Raw genomic sequence first — 17,466 nt, 5'->3', positions numbered from 1 at the left:
CAAATTAAAATAATATTATTTTAATTATTTATTTAAAAAAAATCAACAAATTAAAAGCTGAATGATCAGGCAGGTTAAGGTCAACCCAAATTTTTTATAAAGCCAAATAATTTTTTATTTTTAACTAAAATATATTAAAATCCCGAGTATAGTGATTCGAGTTTTACAACTAGAGAGTATAATAGAGAGTGAGTGTGTGATGGCTAGGCATAATTTCAGATGAATTGGATCAGTAGAGACTATTATTTGTTCCCCATTCTTTTTCTTCAAGCTCTCATCATATTTCAAGTGCTTGTCAAATTAATCTAACAAATCACAGCAACACTTAAGCAAATATATCTAATAATATTGCAATCTTTTAATTTCAAATGAGATTGTTTGCGGAAGTTTCTTGATCATGCTTGTGATCAATTACTTCACTGGTAAACGTGAGGATGGGAATTTAGCATTGTCTTGGGCCGCCAAGTTTGCTGCCAAGGATCCGATTTTTTAGAAGAATTTTAGTCTTTCAGGTATCGGGGAAGGCGAAGATTCGCCTTTGTTGTTGAGAGAAGGGCGGGCCGTGTTTAAATTCTACGCGAGTGGGCGGAGGTATTGTCGAGGGCTGTTGGCGACAATGGAGTTGAAGAGCAGGGAGGATTTGCTGTCGAGGATATATTATAATATGGTGGTGCCATGTAAGGATATTGGGATTAATTAGTTTTGAAGTTTATGCGATGGATCATGTAGTTTTTGCATTGGCGAGGAAGAAGATGCATGGCTAAAGGAATGCAGAAGGAACTGAGAGGGAGGAAATGGGTGGCTGAGGAGATGGCTGCTGTTTCTGAGTCTAAGGAGGTTTCTGGGGATTTGATCAGTACTGAAGCTGTGCTTGAGCAGGTTGGAGTATGCCTTAACTTTCTTTTCTGTTCTTTAGCTTCTTGCTTTGATATGATTTTGAGCATTTTGGCAGTGAAGTATTTATGCCTTGTGTTTTGATAGTCTTTTACGTTGAACCTGTGATTGATATGGCTAGAGGACAGGGGGCCTTGTCAGGATGGTTTCCTTGGTCGTTCACAAAGCAAATAGCTGAGGCTATAGCTGCATGGAAATATAGCAAGGCAGATTAAATTCTGCTGTAATCTCAAAAATAGAAGCTGCTGCACTGTCTGGTATGGTATGGTTACTCCACTAGATTTTAGGGGTGTTAAAAAAAAAACTGATTAACTAATTAAACCAGAAAAACTAAGAAAAAATTAACTTAAAAAACTAAACCGATAGAAAACACTGAATGAACCAATTAAAAAATTAAAAAACCACTCAATTCGGTTCGATTTCAGTTTCAAAAAGCTTCAATCGATTGAACCGGACTAAACCAGACCGATTCAATTGAATCTAAATGACTTAAAAAAAGATATAAAAAGAAACATCTCTAAGAACCCTAACCCTAAATCATTTTATCCATTTCCAGCTGCCCCCCTCTGCTCTATGTTTTTCTCTCTTACTGTCTCTCATATTAAGTGTTAACCTAACATTAAATCATCTTTTTAAATTTTGACACCATACCTCTACATCTTCTCCTAAAATCACTCTCTAGTCTCTCATATGATAGTGTCTTTCACAACCTTTACTTTACTCTTATTATCAACCACCGACAATGGTGACAACCATCGACAATGATGGTTGTAATGGCTCCATATGCATTTGCAAATCTAAATATTTCTCTCAACTTCAGTTCATCCTATTATCTAATGTTAGAGATAATAATCCAAGATCTCAATTTATTTTACCATCCACTTACTGATATGCAGAAGCTATGTGAGAAATGGAGTTAGAGGGCTTTGGTACAACGATAACAGTAAAAACAAGCTCACTTAATTCGTTTCCAGTTTTTCTGATTTTTAATGCTAAAAAATCAACCCGAACCAAACAAAATTGGTTCGGTTTGAACCAGTTATTGGTTCAATCTGGGTTATATTAACAAGGAATACTATTTTCCGGTTCGGTTGAATTTTTAGGTTAAAACCGGACCATGAACACCCCTACTAGAATTTGACATTTTGTTCTCATAAATCCTTTTTCCAGTCAGATAATTTATGTCTAGTGTTAGGTTACCAGTCTTTGGGTCCAAGGGTTGTGGCCTTGAGCTCATGTTTCGTAGTGCATTCTAAAAGGAAGTTATCAAAATTTGAATTTTTTTTGTTTAAAATTAGTTTTTTTAATGTTTTTGGATTATTTTGATATGCTAATATAAAAAATTATTTTTTAAAAATTAAAAAATATATATTATTTTGATGTATTTGCAAACAAAAAATATTTTGAAAAGCAACCGCTACTTTACTCTCAAACATCCCTAAAGTTGTTGTGCAATTGCCAAGCAAAGATTATAGTGGTCGAAACATCAAAGCAAAAACAATTATTCTATCCATGTCGTTTTATGTCAGTTATTCTAGGGAGGTAACTTTTTGTTAACTGTGATATAGGTGTTTTTTAAAATATTTTTTTTCTTGAAAATATACTAAAATAAATTTTTTATATTTTTTATATCATCGCATCAAAACTATATCAACTTGATGTTTTTTCAAGCTAAAAATACTTTAAAAAAAATCCAAAAGCATTTATAAACGCAATCCCTAACACCTATATCTCATTGATTGATATCTATTATTTTTATATTGTTTTCATGAATTAATTATTCTTTACTTTCTCATGTAATCATATAAAAACAATTGAAATATTATTTTTTTATTTCTGGTTTAAGATTGCAATACAAATTATGATAATTTTTTATTTTAAAAAGTATTTTTTTGATAAAAAAATATTTTCATCAAAATTAAAAAGAAATGAATAACTAAAATAAATTTTTGGTTAAAGAAATATATATTTTTCCTAGAATCTAAATTATTAGAATCTTTATTATAACAAAAGCTAAATGGTGTGAGAAAATCACTGTAGATTAAGAGACCTTTTACTGTGGACTGTAATGGTAGTTTCACTTTTAATTTCTTATTTTTTTCGCGTGCGGATAAACGTTTATTTGACTTTCTTTTTCTTCTCATTCATTACTTCTTCCCTCACCTTTCTTTTAACATTTTACAACTCGGATCTTGAAGAGAATGAAAGTGAATCGGCAAGAGGAAAGATACTTGGGCTTGGCAGCCATTCAGGCTCAAGCAATTTGAGTATGGAAACCACATCAAATCCAAACTACTTGGATATGGCAACAGCGATAAACCCAAGTAGGAGGATTAGAGATGAGAAACAAAAAGTTTGAACAACAAATTAATTGACACAAAATTTTAACTTTTAGGTTGGAGCCTTCTTTTATCTTTTCAAAACAAATCAACAGTGAAGATACAATCATGTCCTTGAAGGGGTGAACAATATGAATGTGTTAAGGAGCTTCTTCGTCCTTTTCTTTTATTGAAATAATTCAAATACAAAATTACTGTTGGGTTTCAAGAGAAACAAGGTTGCATATAGGGGTTTTTTGTCATTTCCATATGGTTTTATTGTAAATATCATATGGGGTTGCCAGATCCAAACGTTTAGGTCTGTTGCAAGACCCATGGTTGTCAAACTCACCCGTCTTATGTCTAATGTGGTTGTTACACCTAGATGTCTTGGATCCGGTATTGTTGTCAGAATCAAACGCCTTGAATCTGATATGGTTGTCAGAATCAAGCGTCTTGAATCTGTCGTGATTGCCAGAACTAGACGTGTAGGTCTGGCATCGTTGTCAAACTAAGGCGCTTGAGTTTGGTGTGGTTGTCAAACCCAAGTGCCTTGGATCTGCAAACATGCCAGCAAATAACTTGGGTCTGAAGCCAGACTCAATGCGTCTGAACTTAGGGATTAGCAAAGTCCATGGTAACGTAGGTTTGACATGTTTGCCATACCCAAAACGCATGGACCTTACATGTTACCAAGTCTAACTAATATCTATCATTACAATAATTATTTATATTGTTTACGAATCGACTCGCAGCAACGCGGGGCCATCTATCCAGCGAACATTTATTTTGGAATTAGCTCATACTCTGTATATGATACATATTCAGGTATTTATCCACCAATACCCTCATTAATTATTTAATCATAATTAAATTAAAAAAGAAACTAAAAATCTTAAAGATTTCACTCTTTAAATTATTGTAGATTCACGCTCTGCTTTGTTGTGAATTGGAATACGAATAATGCAGCCAAGTGATTTTTATTTTTTTTTCCTCGAATCTTGCTCTTCCAGTCACTAAATTTTGTTTTTTGTTTTTTTAACTCAATCCCCTTACATTACGTTGATAGAGTTTTAAGTCTTATAATTTATTTTATTTTACAATGCTATAAGGTTTTCAAGTGTAAAAAAAAAAATTCTAACATTGAATCCATGCTCAATTATACAGAATAAAAATTTAATTTTATTGAATAAAAAATTAAAATACCAGGGATCATATTTGACACTAAACAAAACAACATGAGGTTAAAAATAATATTTTTTTGTATAAAAATAATATTTAGGCATTAAAATAGGGTTAAAAATGACATAAAAATAACCATGATAAATATATAACAACGCTAATTAAGGTTAAGACAATAATATTTATTTTTTATTTATAAAAACTTGCTTTTATGATTATAATAAGTTGTTTTAAAAAAAAACAATGATTATAATAAAAAAAATGTCTGAAAAAAAAAAGAATGAATTAACAAGATAGCTATAAAGTTTAATTAAAAAATACTTTTTTTAATTTGCTAAAAACGTTTTTTGGATATTTATTTTAGTTGCTTTGAGTTTTTATCCAATAAACAACATAGATCTAAAAAAGTCACATTTTTTATGAAACAAATAAATTAATAAGGACATGAGGGATTATACTAGAAAATTACTTTTTTAATAGAATTTAAATTATTAATTTTCTCTTAAAAAATTCAATTTCATCCTCATATAATTAAATAAAAACTTCTTAAATTACTCATGGTGACACAAGATTAATATCTTAACTTTCATCCATCTTCTGCTTCTTGATTTAGCTTTAGTTAGTATTAATATTTTTTATTATTTATTAAAGTATGTAATTATTTATTTATTTTATTAAATACACATATCAAATTTCCATCTCAAAATTAAATTTTCTTTTATAATGCTAGAAAACACATTTTTAGCGTTTGCACATTCTTTCTTCTTCATTTTTTTGCTTTAAAAATTAATTTTTAATCTTACCCACGACGTAACGCAAATAAGTTGCCTAATACAAAATGTATAGACTTAACTTTATCACTGGCCTGCGCTGCGTTGTGGGTCAGATTAAAAATATTTTTAATCTAAAAAAAATATTCAAGCATTTCTAATGTTTTTCTAGTATAAAAAAAAATTAAATCATATGAGGATTGACTTGATGTAATTTGATCGACTTGGTAAGTCCAAATGCAACCTAAATGACCAATAAAAATATAGTTTGACTCAAAATAAATATTCAAGATGTTATTTTTTTTATAAATATTGAGACAGTAATGTATTGGATCCATTCAAGTCAATTCAGGTTAACCTACAAACCACGTGTCAGGTTATAAGACTATGATAACCCAATAAAAAATAAATCAAAATAAATTATAAAGTTTAATTTCCAATAAACTCAATGTTAAATGATGAAATTGAATAAAAAAATTAATTAAAAAAACAAAAAAAATTGACCCTAGCCAGTTAGGATAACCCCATAGAAAAAAAAATTAAAATAAATTATGAAGCTTAATTTCTAATCAACCTGAAGTTGAAATATGAAATTGAAAAAAAATTATTTAAAAAAAAAGCACAAAAAAATAACTCTAGTCAACTTAGTTTAATCCGCTAAACTTGTGACTCGAGTTATAAGACGAGGATAATATAGCAGAAAGCACTCCGAAACAAATCACAATGCCTAATTTTCAATCAATTCAATGTTGAAAGATAAAATCGAGAAAAAAGTTAATTAGAAAAATAAGAAAAAAAACTTGAGTCAACCGAGTTAACTCGTCTAACTCATGGTATGGGTGATCAAACTTGGATAACCTCATAAAAAGTAAATGAAAAAAAATATTATTTAGGTCAATCCCCAATAAATCAAATATTGAAAGATTGAATTGAAATCGAAAAATCAATTAAAAAAATACAAAAAAAAAACTCGAATCAACTTGAATTACTTCATCATACTCTTTACCTAATCATGAGATGAAAATAACCTCATAGAAAGCAAACTGGAACAAATCATGAAAACTAATTCTCAATCAACTCAATGTTGAATAATAAAATTTAAAAAAAATTAATTGAAAAAAGAAAAAAAATCTCGAGTCAACGGAGTTAATAATTTTTTTTTAAAAAAATAAATTGTAAAAAAAATCATAAAAAAAAGAAAACATTATTTAAATTAATAATGTTTTTACGAGGTACAATAAAGCCCTATCATTCTATAGATTATTGTTTATTATTGGTAATATTTGTTTCGTTTTTATGACAACAGTATTGTTTTAAAAACGAATTATCATATATATATATATATATATATATATATGATAATTCTTGATAGAAACCTCATCTACCTCCTCTCTTTTTTTCTTTTTTCTTTTTTTTTTCCCCTTTTTTTGCAAACTCTGTCTACGTACTAAAGTAATGCATTAGAAAAACGTGAGAAAGATAAAATGTGAAAACTGAAAAGAAGGAAAGCTGTTTTCATAAAGCAAGTCCTCCTGGCAGTTCAGCTTTATTAATGAGAGCAATTATTAAATTTGACCTGTGCGTTTTATTCACACATGGAGTTATGAGCATTGTTTTAACCTGTTCATTGATTGACTTGAGGTTTGATTTAATTCGGTTAATATAAAAATTTATTTTTTTAATTATGTTTTTTTAAGTTCAAAATAACTTTATTTTTTGAAATATATCATTTTAAATATTTTTTAAAATATTAACAATATTTTAAATATCATTTTGTGTTTTTCTTAATGTAATCATTTTATATCGAAATAACTTTATTTTGATTTAAAAAAAAATAATTTGAGTTGAAACATGTTAATATGCATGATTCATAAACTAAATGATGGGTGTCAACAACGTACTCCTCTCTATTATTTTTAAATAATTTTAATTCATCAACACTCAGTAATGGTTTAACTAGTCAAATTTTATATTTACTTTTTAATAGTTATAAATTCAAATCTCTTTAAAATCATTAAAAACTTACATAATCGTTGAAGTCTCCTTAATTTTTTTTATACACGTGTCATAGATCTTCAAGCATATTTAGGAAACTGAAAGTTTAATGAATAGTTGCTCCCATCTCATTAATCATTTTAAACATGATCCAGACAACCTAAGTTGATGTCTAAACATAGAAGAATATTTAGTTCTGTGGCCTTTTTTGTGGTTTCCACTGTGGGTAATGCTTGATTATGTTAAGTAATTTTTGGAATTATTAATCATGGCTGCTTGGCGGGTCAATTCAAGACTTGATTGATTCGAGATTCAGCTCAGATTAGATTTTTAAAAGATAAATTTAGGTTGGGATTGATTTGGTCAAACTCGATTAACTTGACGACGAAACTTGCAACTCGATTGAGTTATAGCTTGACCCAGTCAAAACTTGTTTTGATTTTTTTTCAAATAATATTGTTTTAATTTTTTCAAAATAAAATCTTAAAAAAATACCATTCTGAATGGTTTCAAGTTAATTTACCTGCCCATGACCTTAGCTGGATTTGATAACTTTTGGTACCTTGGTCCTGTTTATTTTTGTGTTTTTAAAAAAATCTGAATTTTATTTTATTTTTTCTTTACTTCAAATTAATATTTTTTTAATGTTTTCATATCATTTTGATGGGCTTGTATCAAAAATATTTTTTTAAAAATAAAAAAACTTTATTTTAATATATTTTTAAATAAAAAATATTTTAAAAAACAACCGTTACCACAATCTCAAAAACCCTCCAAACCTGCTTTTCTAAGCCTGTTTTTTTAACGTGATTTTTGAAAAGGAAAAAAAAGATTGAAAAGCAAGATGCTTTTTGTCCAAAAAGCTGGCGTATAAGCTTTAGACAAACGGAACTCATTAAGAATTCGGTGTATTATGGCATGTCATCATGTCTTAGCCACAACGGACAAAAGGGTCAAGTTCATGGGCAAACCATTATTGGACGATGGCTAATTTAGTCTAGCAGAGTTGTTGTTACATGTGAATCAGGTGAGCTCCTGTGCTCGCATGGATCCCTTATCCGCCTGAACCCTAGCTAGTGCAGATAGAGCTTCAAGATGGTCAAGTGAAACAGTTCTGTCGTCTTTTCCAGGTGGCATCATCATCGTCAAGCTCTTGTGGTGCCACCGAAGGAGCAGAAAAGCCCTTCGTCGTTCTCTCTGTGCTGCACACATAGAGGCCAGGAGGATCACTAATATATATATATATATATATATATATATATATATATATATATATATAATCATATCTGCTGGCATGGAAATATTTATGTGAAGCTCCTACATGTGCCTTGCTGTATATATTTGTGGTCGGCGGAATGGATCGAGTGCCCTGCTGGGGGTATCGGAGTAGATAAGAGAGATGACATTGCGTTGTGTATCTAGTATGTTAGGTGTTACAGTAGCTGTTGTGGTTGTAATTTAAAAAAAAATATTTTATAAAAAATATTTTAAATTAAGGTTGGCTTAAAAAAATAGATGTTTGGTTAAAACTATGGTTGAAATTGAGGTTGAAAAAAAAATAGTTTAATGTCTTTGGTTAAGAATACTTTTGAAATTGAGGTTATAAAATAATTTTAAAAAATATATATTAATATTGATGGTTTTAAATTTAAATATTGTAGAATTAATTACTCATATTACATCATGAAATAAATAATATTTTATATAAAATATTTTTTATTATTCCATTAAACTATTTATAATTCCATTACGTACAAAATTCATCTGATAAGAATTACAATTTTCATAATTTTTTGAGCGTGTAATAAAATTAGATAAAATATTATCAGGTATAAAATTAATATTACAGTGCGAGTAAATTTAATTCACTCTATACTAGTTTTTCAGGAAAAAAATATTGTTCACATCACATTACGAGTGAATTTAATTCACTTTAAACTAATTTTTTTAAAAAAAAAATTATTAAAAAAATTAACATACTAAAAAACAAAAAACAAAAAAAAATTATTCATATAATTACAGTGTTAACTTAACAGTACAAGTAACATGAAAAGTTTTTGAAAAGCATGAATTTCCTGTTTTCTAAAAATTAAAATCAAATTTTTGGCACAAATAAATGGTGGGACTCGGGTTTTTTATTTTTTAACCATTTATAATCAAACAGCTAATTAACGTGTTTTTTTTTTTATGAAACGCGAACGCTAACGCGTAGACAAACAGGTTTTTAGTTTCCTTGCATTATTAATTAATTTCTGTATAGAATTTTTGAGATTCTGAGCACCACAGAATGAAGTACAGGCATTATGGGAGTCGTTGGGGGTAGAGATATGGGAAACCGAGTGATGATCCTTTACAATGTTCACAACAGCTCATGGAATAAAGATCGGGTCCACATAATACGCGGTGAAAGTAAAATGATTAATATAGTGGCCCTGAGCAGTGTCTGTTTATTATCTCGACATAAATACACGAAGATATATATATATATTTTTTATTTTTTTATTTTAAAAATATAAAATTTATGTGTTTATTAATTCCATAAAAGTATTTTCTTTTTTTATTTTGGATGAAAAATACTTTTTAGAAGTTATGAAAAATTTAAAAATATCATATCATTCGCTGATTGTATCAAATTTGATCCTTAAATTTTTTATTGTTATATATATATATATATATATATATTTTTTTTTTTGAATATTTTTTTTTCAATTCCATTCTTTGGTTTTTATTTTTATAATTGTTATTTGCTTTTCCCTTATCATTTTTTAATTGAAATTTTTTATCTATCAAATATGGTCCTCATTCTTTGGATTGTTACCTATTTTATTTGAAATAATTTATAAAATGTTAATTATTATTATTTTAATTTCTTCATCTTTTATTTTTTTAATTTTTTATATTTGATCTCTATTATTTTAATTATTATTTATTTTATTTGAGATAATTTATGAAATTATATTTTTTTTCAATTTCATTTTCATTCAACTTTTTAATTTATAAGATCTGTTCCTCATTATTTTAATAAACTTGAAAAAAATAAAATATTAATAAGTTATTTTCCAGCTCATTTTCCATGACATAACCAAACACTAGAAAGTGTTTTCCAACTTATTTTTCATTACATTACTAAACATCCAAAAATAATTTATTTTTCTCTATTTTATTTTTTAAAAAACCTACTTTTCAGCAAACAAACAGGTCTAAATTTAATTATATTTTTTCACTTTAAATACCCTTTTACAAAATCTTTACCTGCAATAAACAATTTCTAATTATAACACAATCTCTCTCTCTCTCTCTCTCTCTCTATATATATATATATATATATATATATATATATATATATATATATAAAGATTCCCACAGCTTGCTTATCAAATGTCAACAATTATACGTGTATGGATATCAGTTCCTTATCAGGAAAATAAAAGAGGAGGAGAAAAGTCGAAGAACGATTGACCTTTTGATAAGCAAATAAGAAAGGAAGACAGCTGCATGCTCTCTTCAAAAAAATGTAGAAACAATAAATACATCGACAAGAACAGCACCAGGAATAGAGCTCTCCTTCAATTCTCGCCAATGTCCGAACCCTAAATAATTTAAAACGTTTCACATGGCAGTGGGGATTCATGGTGACTCTGGTCCACATAAGTTAGAACCCCACCATGTGCAGGCGTAAGATCATACAGCTCAACTACTTGGATCTAGCGCAGATCGATGTTGAGCCACGGTCTACCATTCATGCTCGATCATCTCTCTCTCTCTCTCTCTCTCTCTCTCTCTCTCTAAGCTTTACAGGACCCATCTCAAACTTCATGGCTGATAGTTACTAATTTTGCTGGTCCATTAGAGTGTGTTTGTTTGCTATATGAGCCTGCTCAGTGCACTCGCAATCAAACATGTTTTTTAAAAAAGTATTAAAAATATAATAGTAATTATTTTTCAAAGTGTGTTTTTGTTTGGAAATATATTAAAATAATATATTTTTATTTTTTTAAAATTATTTTTAATAAAAATTCATCAAAACGATAAAAAAAACAAAAAATAATTTTAAGTAAAAATAATTTTAATTTTTTAAAAACGTTGTTTCAAACGTGTTCTCAAACCGCTCCTTAGCAGTGGTTTGCTTTAATTATAATTTTAAAAATATTTAGGTAATTTAATTAGTTTTAAAATTAAATTACCCTATGTGGTCGGTGCGATGCATGACACATGGGAATAACGGGATATGGAGCTAGAATTTCTTTCCTTGCATGTTTAAGAACAATTCAAATTCTTATAATTAATATCATCATGGCAAAAATATTATGATTTTGTGAGTGCATTATTCTTATTTTATTTGAAAAAAAACCCTCTAATATATCATCATGTCCATTTATAAACACAATTCCATATGAAATAGATAGATAAATAAATAAATAATCTTAAAATTAATATTTAGAAGAGTTTGTTAAATTATTCTAGACGGACAAAGCCTTGTCAAACTATAGTGAAAGAAAAAACAAAGAAATGAAAAAAACGTGGTTCCAGCATGTGATATGTTCCATCTATATAATTAATTCCATGCACATATTTGGACTTTGGAGACTCGGAGGCCCCCCGAGGGCCTACATTGAGCTGTAATTAAGAGATTTTTTCTCTCTCCAGCCAGTCTATTTTAGCCATTAAGTTCTATTATTATAATCAAGTGGTTTAATAAAAAAAATTATTTTTTAATGTGGGTTTTTTTTTTTTAAATATCTCTCCTGATTTAAAATAATGACGCCACGTGTATCTCAGCTTTTCAATCATGGAATAGATAGAATAAATAAAAAAACATATTAATGAAAGGTGGACAAAATTAAATGATTGAGAAATTTAAACAGATCGATTAGTGTACTCGAAGGAAAAAAAATAAAATTTATGTTCTCAAATGAAAAAAAATCTAAAGTTGGTATACTAAGATTGCAATTATATCATTAAATTAAGCATGGCCAACACTATATAATCAAAGGATAAATTAATTATTATTAAACCTAGAAGGATTATTTGATTCATTTTGAAAACTATATGGAATAGTTTATAAGTTACTTTTAAAAATTATTTGGGAACGCGGTGCAAACCGTGTTTTTAAAAAATTTAATTTTTTTTTGTTAAAATTTAATATGGTTTATATATTTTGGATCGTTTTGATGTGCTGATGTCAAAAATAATTTTTAAAAAATAAAAAACTATCATTTATATGTATTTTAACACAAAAAATTATTTGAAAAGTAACAATTACCACAATACTAAAAACACTGTAATAGTTTCTGGAACCATCTCCCATGCATCAACCATCATGACGTCAAGAAGAAATGGTAAGGACTTGGGCAACATTTGGGAACGCGGCTGCGGTTGCGTTCCTAAAAAATTTGAATTGTTTTTTTGCTAAAATTTAATATGGTTTGTATGTTTTGGATCATTTTGATGTGTTGATGTCAAAAATAATTTTTAAAAAATAAAAAAACATCAATGACATGTATTTTGACATGAAAAGTTATTTAAAAAGCACCCGTAACCACACTGCCAAACACGCTCTTAGTTTCTGTAACCATCTCTCATGCATCAACCATCATGACGTCAAGAGGAAATGGTAAGGAATTTAATAATTAATTAGATGACTCATTTTCCTTTTTTCTTTTTTTTTTTATCTTCAATTTGGTGCATGGTGGTTATCGTACTTTGATTTCCTTCCATATATTATGAACAAATCTCTTTATTTATATGGATATGAATCTTTTTTTTCCCTCTTGTTTTTTAGAAGAAGACTAGTGTGTGTTTTGTTATGTTTTTTTAGTTATTTTTTTTTAAAATATATATATTTAGTTAAAACTGTTATAAGAATTATTCTTGTATGTAAAATAAATAAATAATAGTATAAAAAGCTTAAATTATTTGAATGATCAAATTTATTTTCTTTAAAATTAAATAAAAATAAAAATAGCAAAGTATCAAATGATAATAAACAACAAATTTAAGCCTAGTTGCTTTCAAGAGCCTATAACCCACGCAGAAGAAAAATATTATTGACCACAAACTAGCTAGGCGCCAAGCCAGATAATTAAATGAGTAGAATCAAAGTAGGTAACCATATAATTACGTGGGGGTATAGTTTAATTTTTCAAGTTCTAGATTTATTTTATAGAGGTTATCAATTCGAGTTTCACAAGTCTCATAGCCATTAAAAGCTTATATGGTCGTTAACTTTAGAACTCATAGAAATAATCGAGATGCACATAAGTTGACCCGGACACTCACATTAATAATAATAATAATAATAATTAAAAAAAAGGAATATAGCAACACTCTCGAGTTGTATATATAAAATAAGAATAGGTGGACTCTTCTCCTCAAATATACATGTGATGACTCGGATCCATTTCAGCATCTTTAAGAAAATATAGCAGCGGTACATTAATCCATTATAAAATTGCTTGAAAAAAGAATTAATGAATCATTAACTTGATCTAAAACCCTAATTATAAATTAAACAGACTAATTCATACGTTAATAAATCAATCTAATTTAACTTGTATTTTTCATAATAATTCTTATTCAAAATAACTGCGATGTGAAAGAAAGAAATTAAAACACGATATCATTTTGAAAAAATTAACATAATTTCACTTGAATTACAATTAAGTTGTTTCGTTGAGTCATCTATGTTTGATCTTGTCAATTATATAGTTGATTTTTTTAAAAAAAACATGCCTAATTAACTTGTCGGTGGTCCGAACGGATTTTAAAACTATAGCATGAACAATTTCTTACAATGTACAAAGGCACATACTTACCCAGGTGACATGATAAAATGCAAACCATTTGCTCATAAAATTAAAGCATCAAACTCTTGTCTTCTTAAATGAGTTGTCGGTGTGGTGTGCATGGATAACATCATTCCCATCCCTACGAGTATTCTTAATTATAAGAAAAAGAAAAAAAACTAAAATGGAAAAAACGACAACACTACTCTCTTCTATTGGATATTTTTATTTTTGTGGTTTCTTGTATTTCAATGAATAATTGTGGTCATGGTTTTTAAAACCACACTAGTATAAGGTTGGGATCACAAATTAGAAGAATTTATGTATAAAAGAATTAAAATAATTTTATTTTAATTATTTTTAAAATAATTAATAGGTTAATACATAACAAAAATTTGATCAGATTTAGCTTGTTTGAGAGTGTGGTTGTGGTTGCTTTTTAAAGTAATTTTCATTTAGAAATGTATTAAAATAATATATATTTTTTATTTTTTAAAACTTATTTTTGATATCAGCGCATTAAAATGATCTAAAAACACTAAAAATATATTAATTTGAAGTAGAGAAAAAAATCAAAATTTTAATTTTTAAAAAAATATTTTTAAAACACAAAAACAAACATGACCCAGATAATAAGTCAATGTATAAACTTCTTTTTCTTTTTTTTATTTAATTCAGACGATTCTAGACCACATACCAACCTAGAGAGCCCCAGGGTGTTTTTAAAACCAACTTGTCTCTTTATAAATACCTTCGAACTTTGGTCACCCTCTTCATCCCATTCTTCTTCCACCAACATTACACGTGATTACTCCTTCACCTAGAACTTAAAGAACACTTTAGAGAGAGAGAGAGAGAGAGAGAGAGAGAGAGAGAGAGAGAGAGATCATGGGGAATATAGGAGAGATTCAGGAAGAAATAGAGAGGTGGGTTTCTCCTTCACCTTCACCTTCACCTTCACCAGGAAGAACATCCATGCCTCTGTCTCTGAACCACGTCTCATTTGTTTGCAAGTCTGTTCCTGAATCTGTCAAGTTCTATGAGGATGTTCTGGGTTTTGTTCTCATCAAAAGACCTTCTTCCTTCAAGTTTGAAGGAGCTTGGTACGTCTATATATATATATATATATATATATATATATATATATATATATATATATATATATAATATACCTTCACATTTAATAATGCTGATTTTCTATATATTACATCCTTGAGATATATAGTTGACTATATATCGTGATATCATCGACGACTTATAGTAGGTTTTTAAATATATTATTTAATTACTTTTTTTTTCTAAGAAAACAAAGAAAAATTAATGCTATGTTTTCTAAGATATAATTAAAAGTCTGCCTGCTATCATTTATGAAAAACAAATTTAAATTATAAAAACGAGTAAAGTGAAAAGAAAGTAGCAAATACAATATTTGTTTAGTATAAGTTAGAATATACAAGTTAAAACTTACAAACTTTAATTTATTTAATTTTATAACAATTTTTAATTAAATAAAAAGTCATTTCTAACCATATATTTTTGTTTTTGTTTATATAAAATTTTTAAAACAATTTTTAATTGATCATGCAAGGAAAAAAAAGATTATAAATATTCATGCTTTAAACCTCCTAGTTTTACAGGGTAAAATATATTTTTGTTTTCTTAGATTTAGAGCAATTATTGTGTGTTTTTTCTTCCTTATTTTTTTTGTTTTTTTTAACATATAAGAACCGACAAGTTTTTTCTAGAAATCATATTTAAAGTTTGGTTAAAAAAATAGTTGTTATTATTTTTTAAATTGTTTTTTATTCAGAAATATATTAAAATAATATGTTTTTTAAAAAAATATTTTTAATGTCAGATTATCAAAAAAATCTAAAAAAATATTAATTTGAAAAAAAAATAAAAAAATTAAATTTTTTAAAAATATTTTTAAAACATTAAAAACAAATAGAGTAGTTAGTAATTGAATTTTCTAAATCAATTTTCAAAAAAAAAGAAGAAGAGAAAGAGTGAATGGATGAAATTGGCTGTTGAAATGATCTCCCCACCTTGAACTCTGCATGTAATGGAGCCCATTTGTACGTAGCACGATCATTAATGCATTTGCAGGTGTTGTTGATCCATCCTTCATGCCCCCCCACTCTCATCACCTCTCATGACCTTGCTTTTGCTAATTTTTTTATATATATAAAAAAACAGAGATAATTAATGGGATAAAAAAAATACGTTCTTAGGTTTTGAAAATACAAAAATTATATAAAAAACTAATTTAGTGGGTGCTTCTCAGGCTGTTCAGCTATGGTATAGGCATCCATTTGCTTGAATCAGACAAGGCACCGACGAAGAAAAGTAAGATCAATCCAAAAGACAACCACATTTCATTCCAATGTTCAGACATGAATCTTGTCATAAAGAAACTAGAGGAGAAGAACATCGAGTATGTGACTGCGGTTGTCGAAGAAGGTGGCATCACCGTCGATCAGCTCTTCTTCCATGACCCTGATGGCTACATGGTCGAGATCTGCAACTGTCAAAATCTCCCGGTTCTTCCACTTTCTTCATGCCCTCTGATGAAGACACCTAAAACCAGTGGGAGCCTCGCATCGTCACCGTCTCTGTATGGTAGGGTTCTTTCTTTCCTGCTTCTTAGACCTGTTGATTCCTCACATGCATGTCTATGTATATCCCAAGCTGGATCCTAACATTAACAGGAAAATCAAATTGCAGGGAAGCAAAGTTGGGAGCTGCGATGCTTTGCAGAAGTTGCCTCTGTGATGATGGACAACTTGGTGGTGGACATGATGGACATTTCAATATGAAGAATCAATCCATGGGAGGGAGCGCCAAGTTTTGAGCAGCTTGCAGAATTTTTTTATATTAAGTTTTGTAAAGAGATGTTGAAAGCAGCTCTGTAATGCATGAAAAACCAGTAGGATCGAGGGAGATTTTCATTTTCCACTATATAATTAATTATTATACAGTGCTCGGTTTAATCTGCTGTCCATGTTCAAGAAATTAAAACTAAAAATCCACTATCCATATGCTCTCTGTGCCTGTGTGTCTCCATGTTTTTTTTCCCCGTCAATATATATATACAATTAATTTTCTTTGAGAATTGTTTTTCCTTGTATTTCTTACTTAATGATAGGGCAATGCAGAATTTAATTTGACATTGTATAAAAAATTGTTAATTTTAAAACTTGTAAAATTAATTTGATATACATAGATTAATTCAAACATTTATATTAATAAAAAAATAAAAAAATATCCATGGAGGGTGTCTTTCACTGTATGAAGAGCGTGCTAGACAGTGTGGTTGTGGGTGCTTTTCAAATAATTTTTTGTGTTGAAATACATGTCAATAATTGATTCAAAAAGCATAAACCACACTTAATTTTAGCAAAAAATATAAACCACACTCAATTTTAGTAAAAAAAAAATTTAAATTATGATGAAATACAGTTACAAATAGAATGTCAAATGATATCGAAGGGTGGTTGAAGAAAACTCACTCAAAATTAT

The 17,466-nt window shown here is 28.3% G+C and overlaps 1 protein-coding gene across 1 annotated transcript; it reads left to right on the top strand.

Moving 5' to 3' along the window:
- Positions 1-14,706: 14,706 nt before the first annotated feature.
- On the top strand, positions 14,707-16,992 carry LOC133700521 (glyoxylase I 4-like). The gene is made up of 3 exons (XM_062124084.1): positions 14,707-15,047; positions 16,232-16,566; positions 16,672-16,992. Exons 1-3 carry the CDS (start codon positions 14,833-14,835, stop codon positions 16,761-16,763), a joined length of 642 nt encoding a protein of 213 aa, XP_061980068.1. The 5' UTR covers positions 14,707-14,832; the 3' UTR covers positions 16,764-16,992.
- Positions 16,993-17,466: the final 474 nt, after the last annotated feature.

The sequence above is a fragment of the Populus nigra genome, chromosome 8, assembly GCF_951802175.1.
Source record: "Populus nigra chromosome 8, ddPopNigr1.1, whole genome shotgun sequence".
NCBI lineage: Eukaryota > Viridiplantae > Streptophyta > Magnoliopsida > Malpighiales > Salicaceae > Populus > Populus nigra.
This window is presented reverse-complemented; position numbering and strand designations above follow the sequence as displayed.

Bases quoted from the DNA above. Each gene is read 5' to 3' on its own strand.
- LOC133700521 (XM_062124084.1), top strand. From the start codon at position 14,833: ATGGGGAATATAGGAGAGATTCAGGAAGAAATAGAGAGGTGGGTTTCT. The intron at 15,048-16,231 runs GTACGTCTATAT...GGTGCTTCTCAG, and splicing joins TTCAAGTTTGAAGGAGCTTG to GCTGTTCAGCTATGGTATAG. The intron at 16,567-16,671 runs GTAGGGTTCTTT...ATCAAATTGCAG, and splicing joins ATCGTCACCGTCTCTGTATG to GGAAGCAAAGTTGGGAGCTG.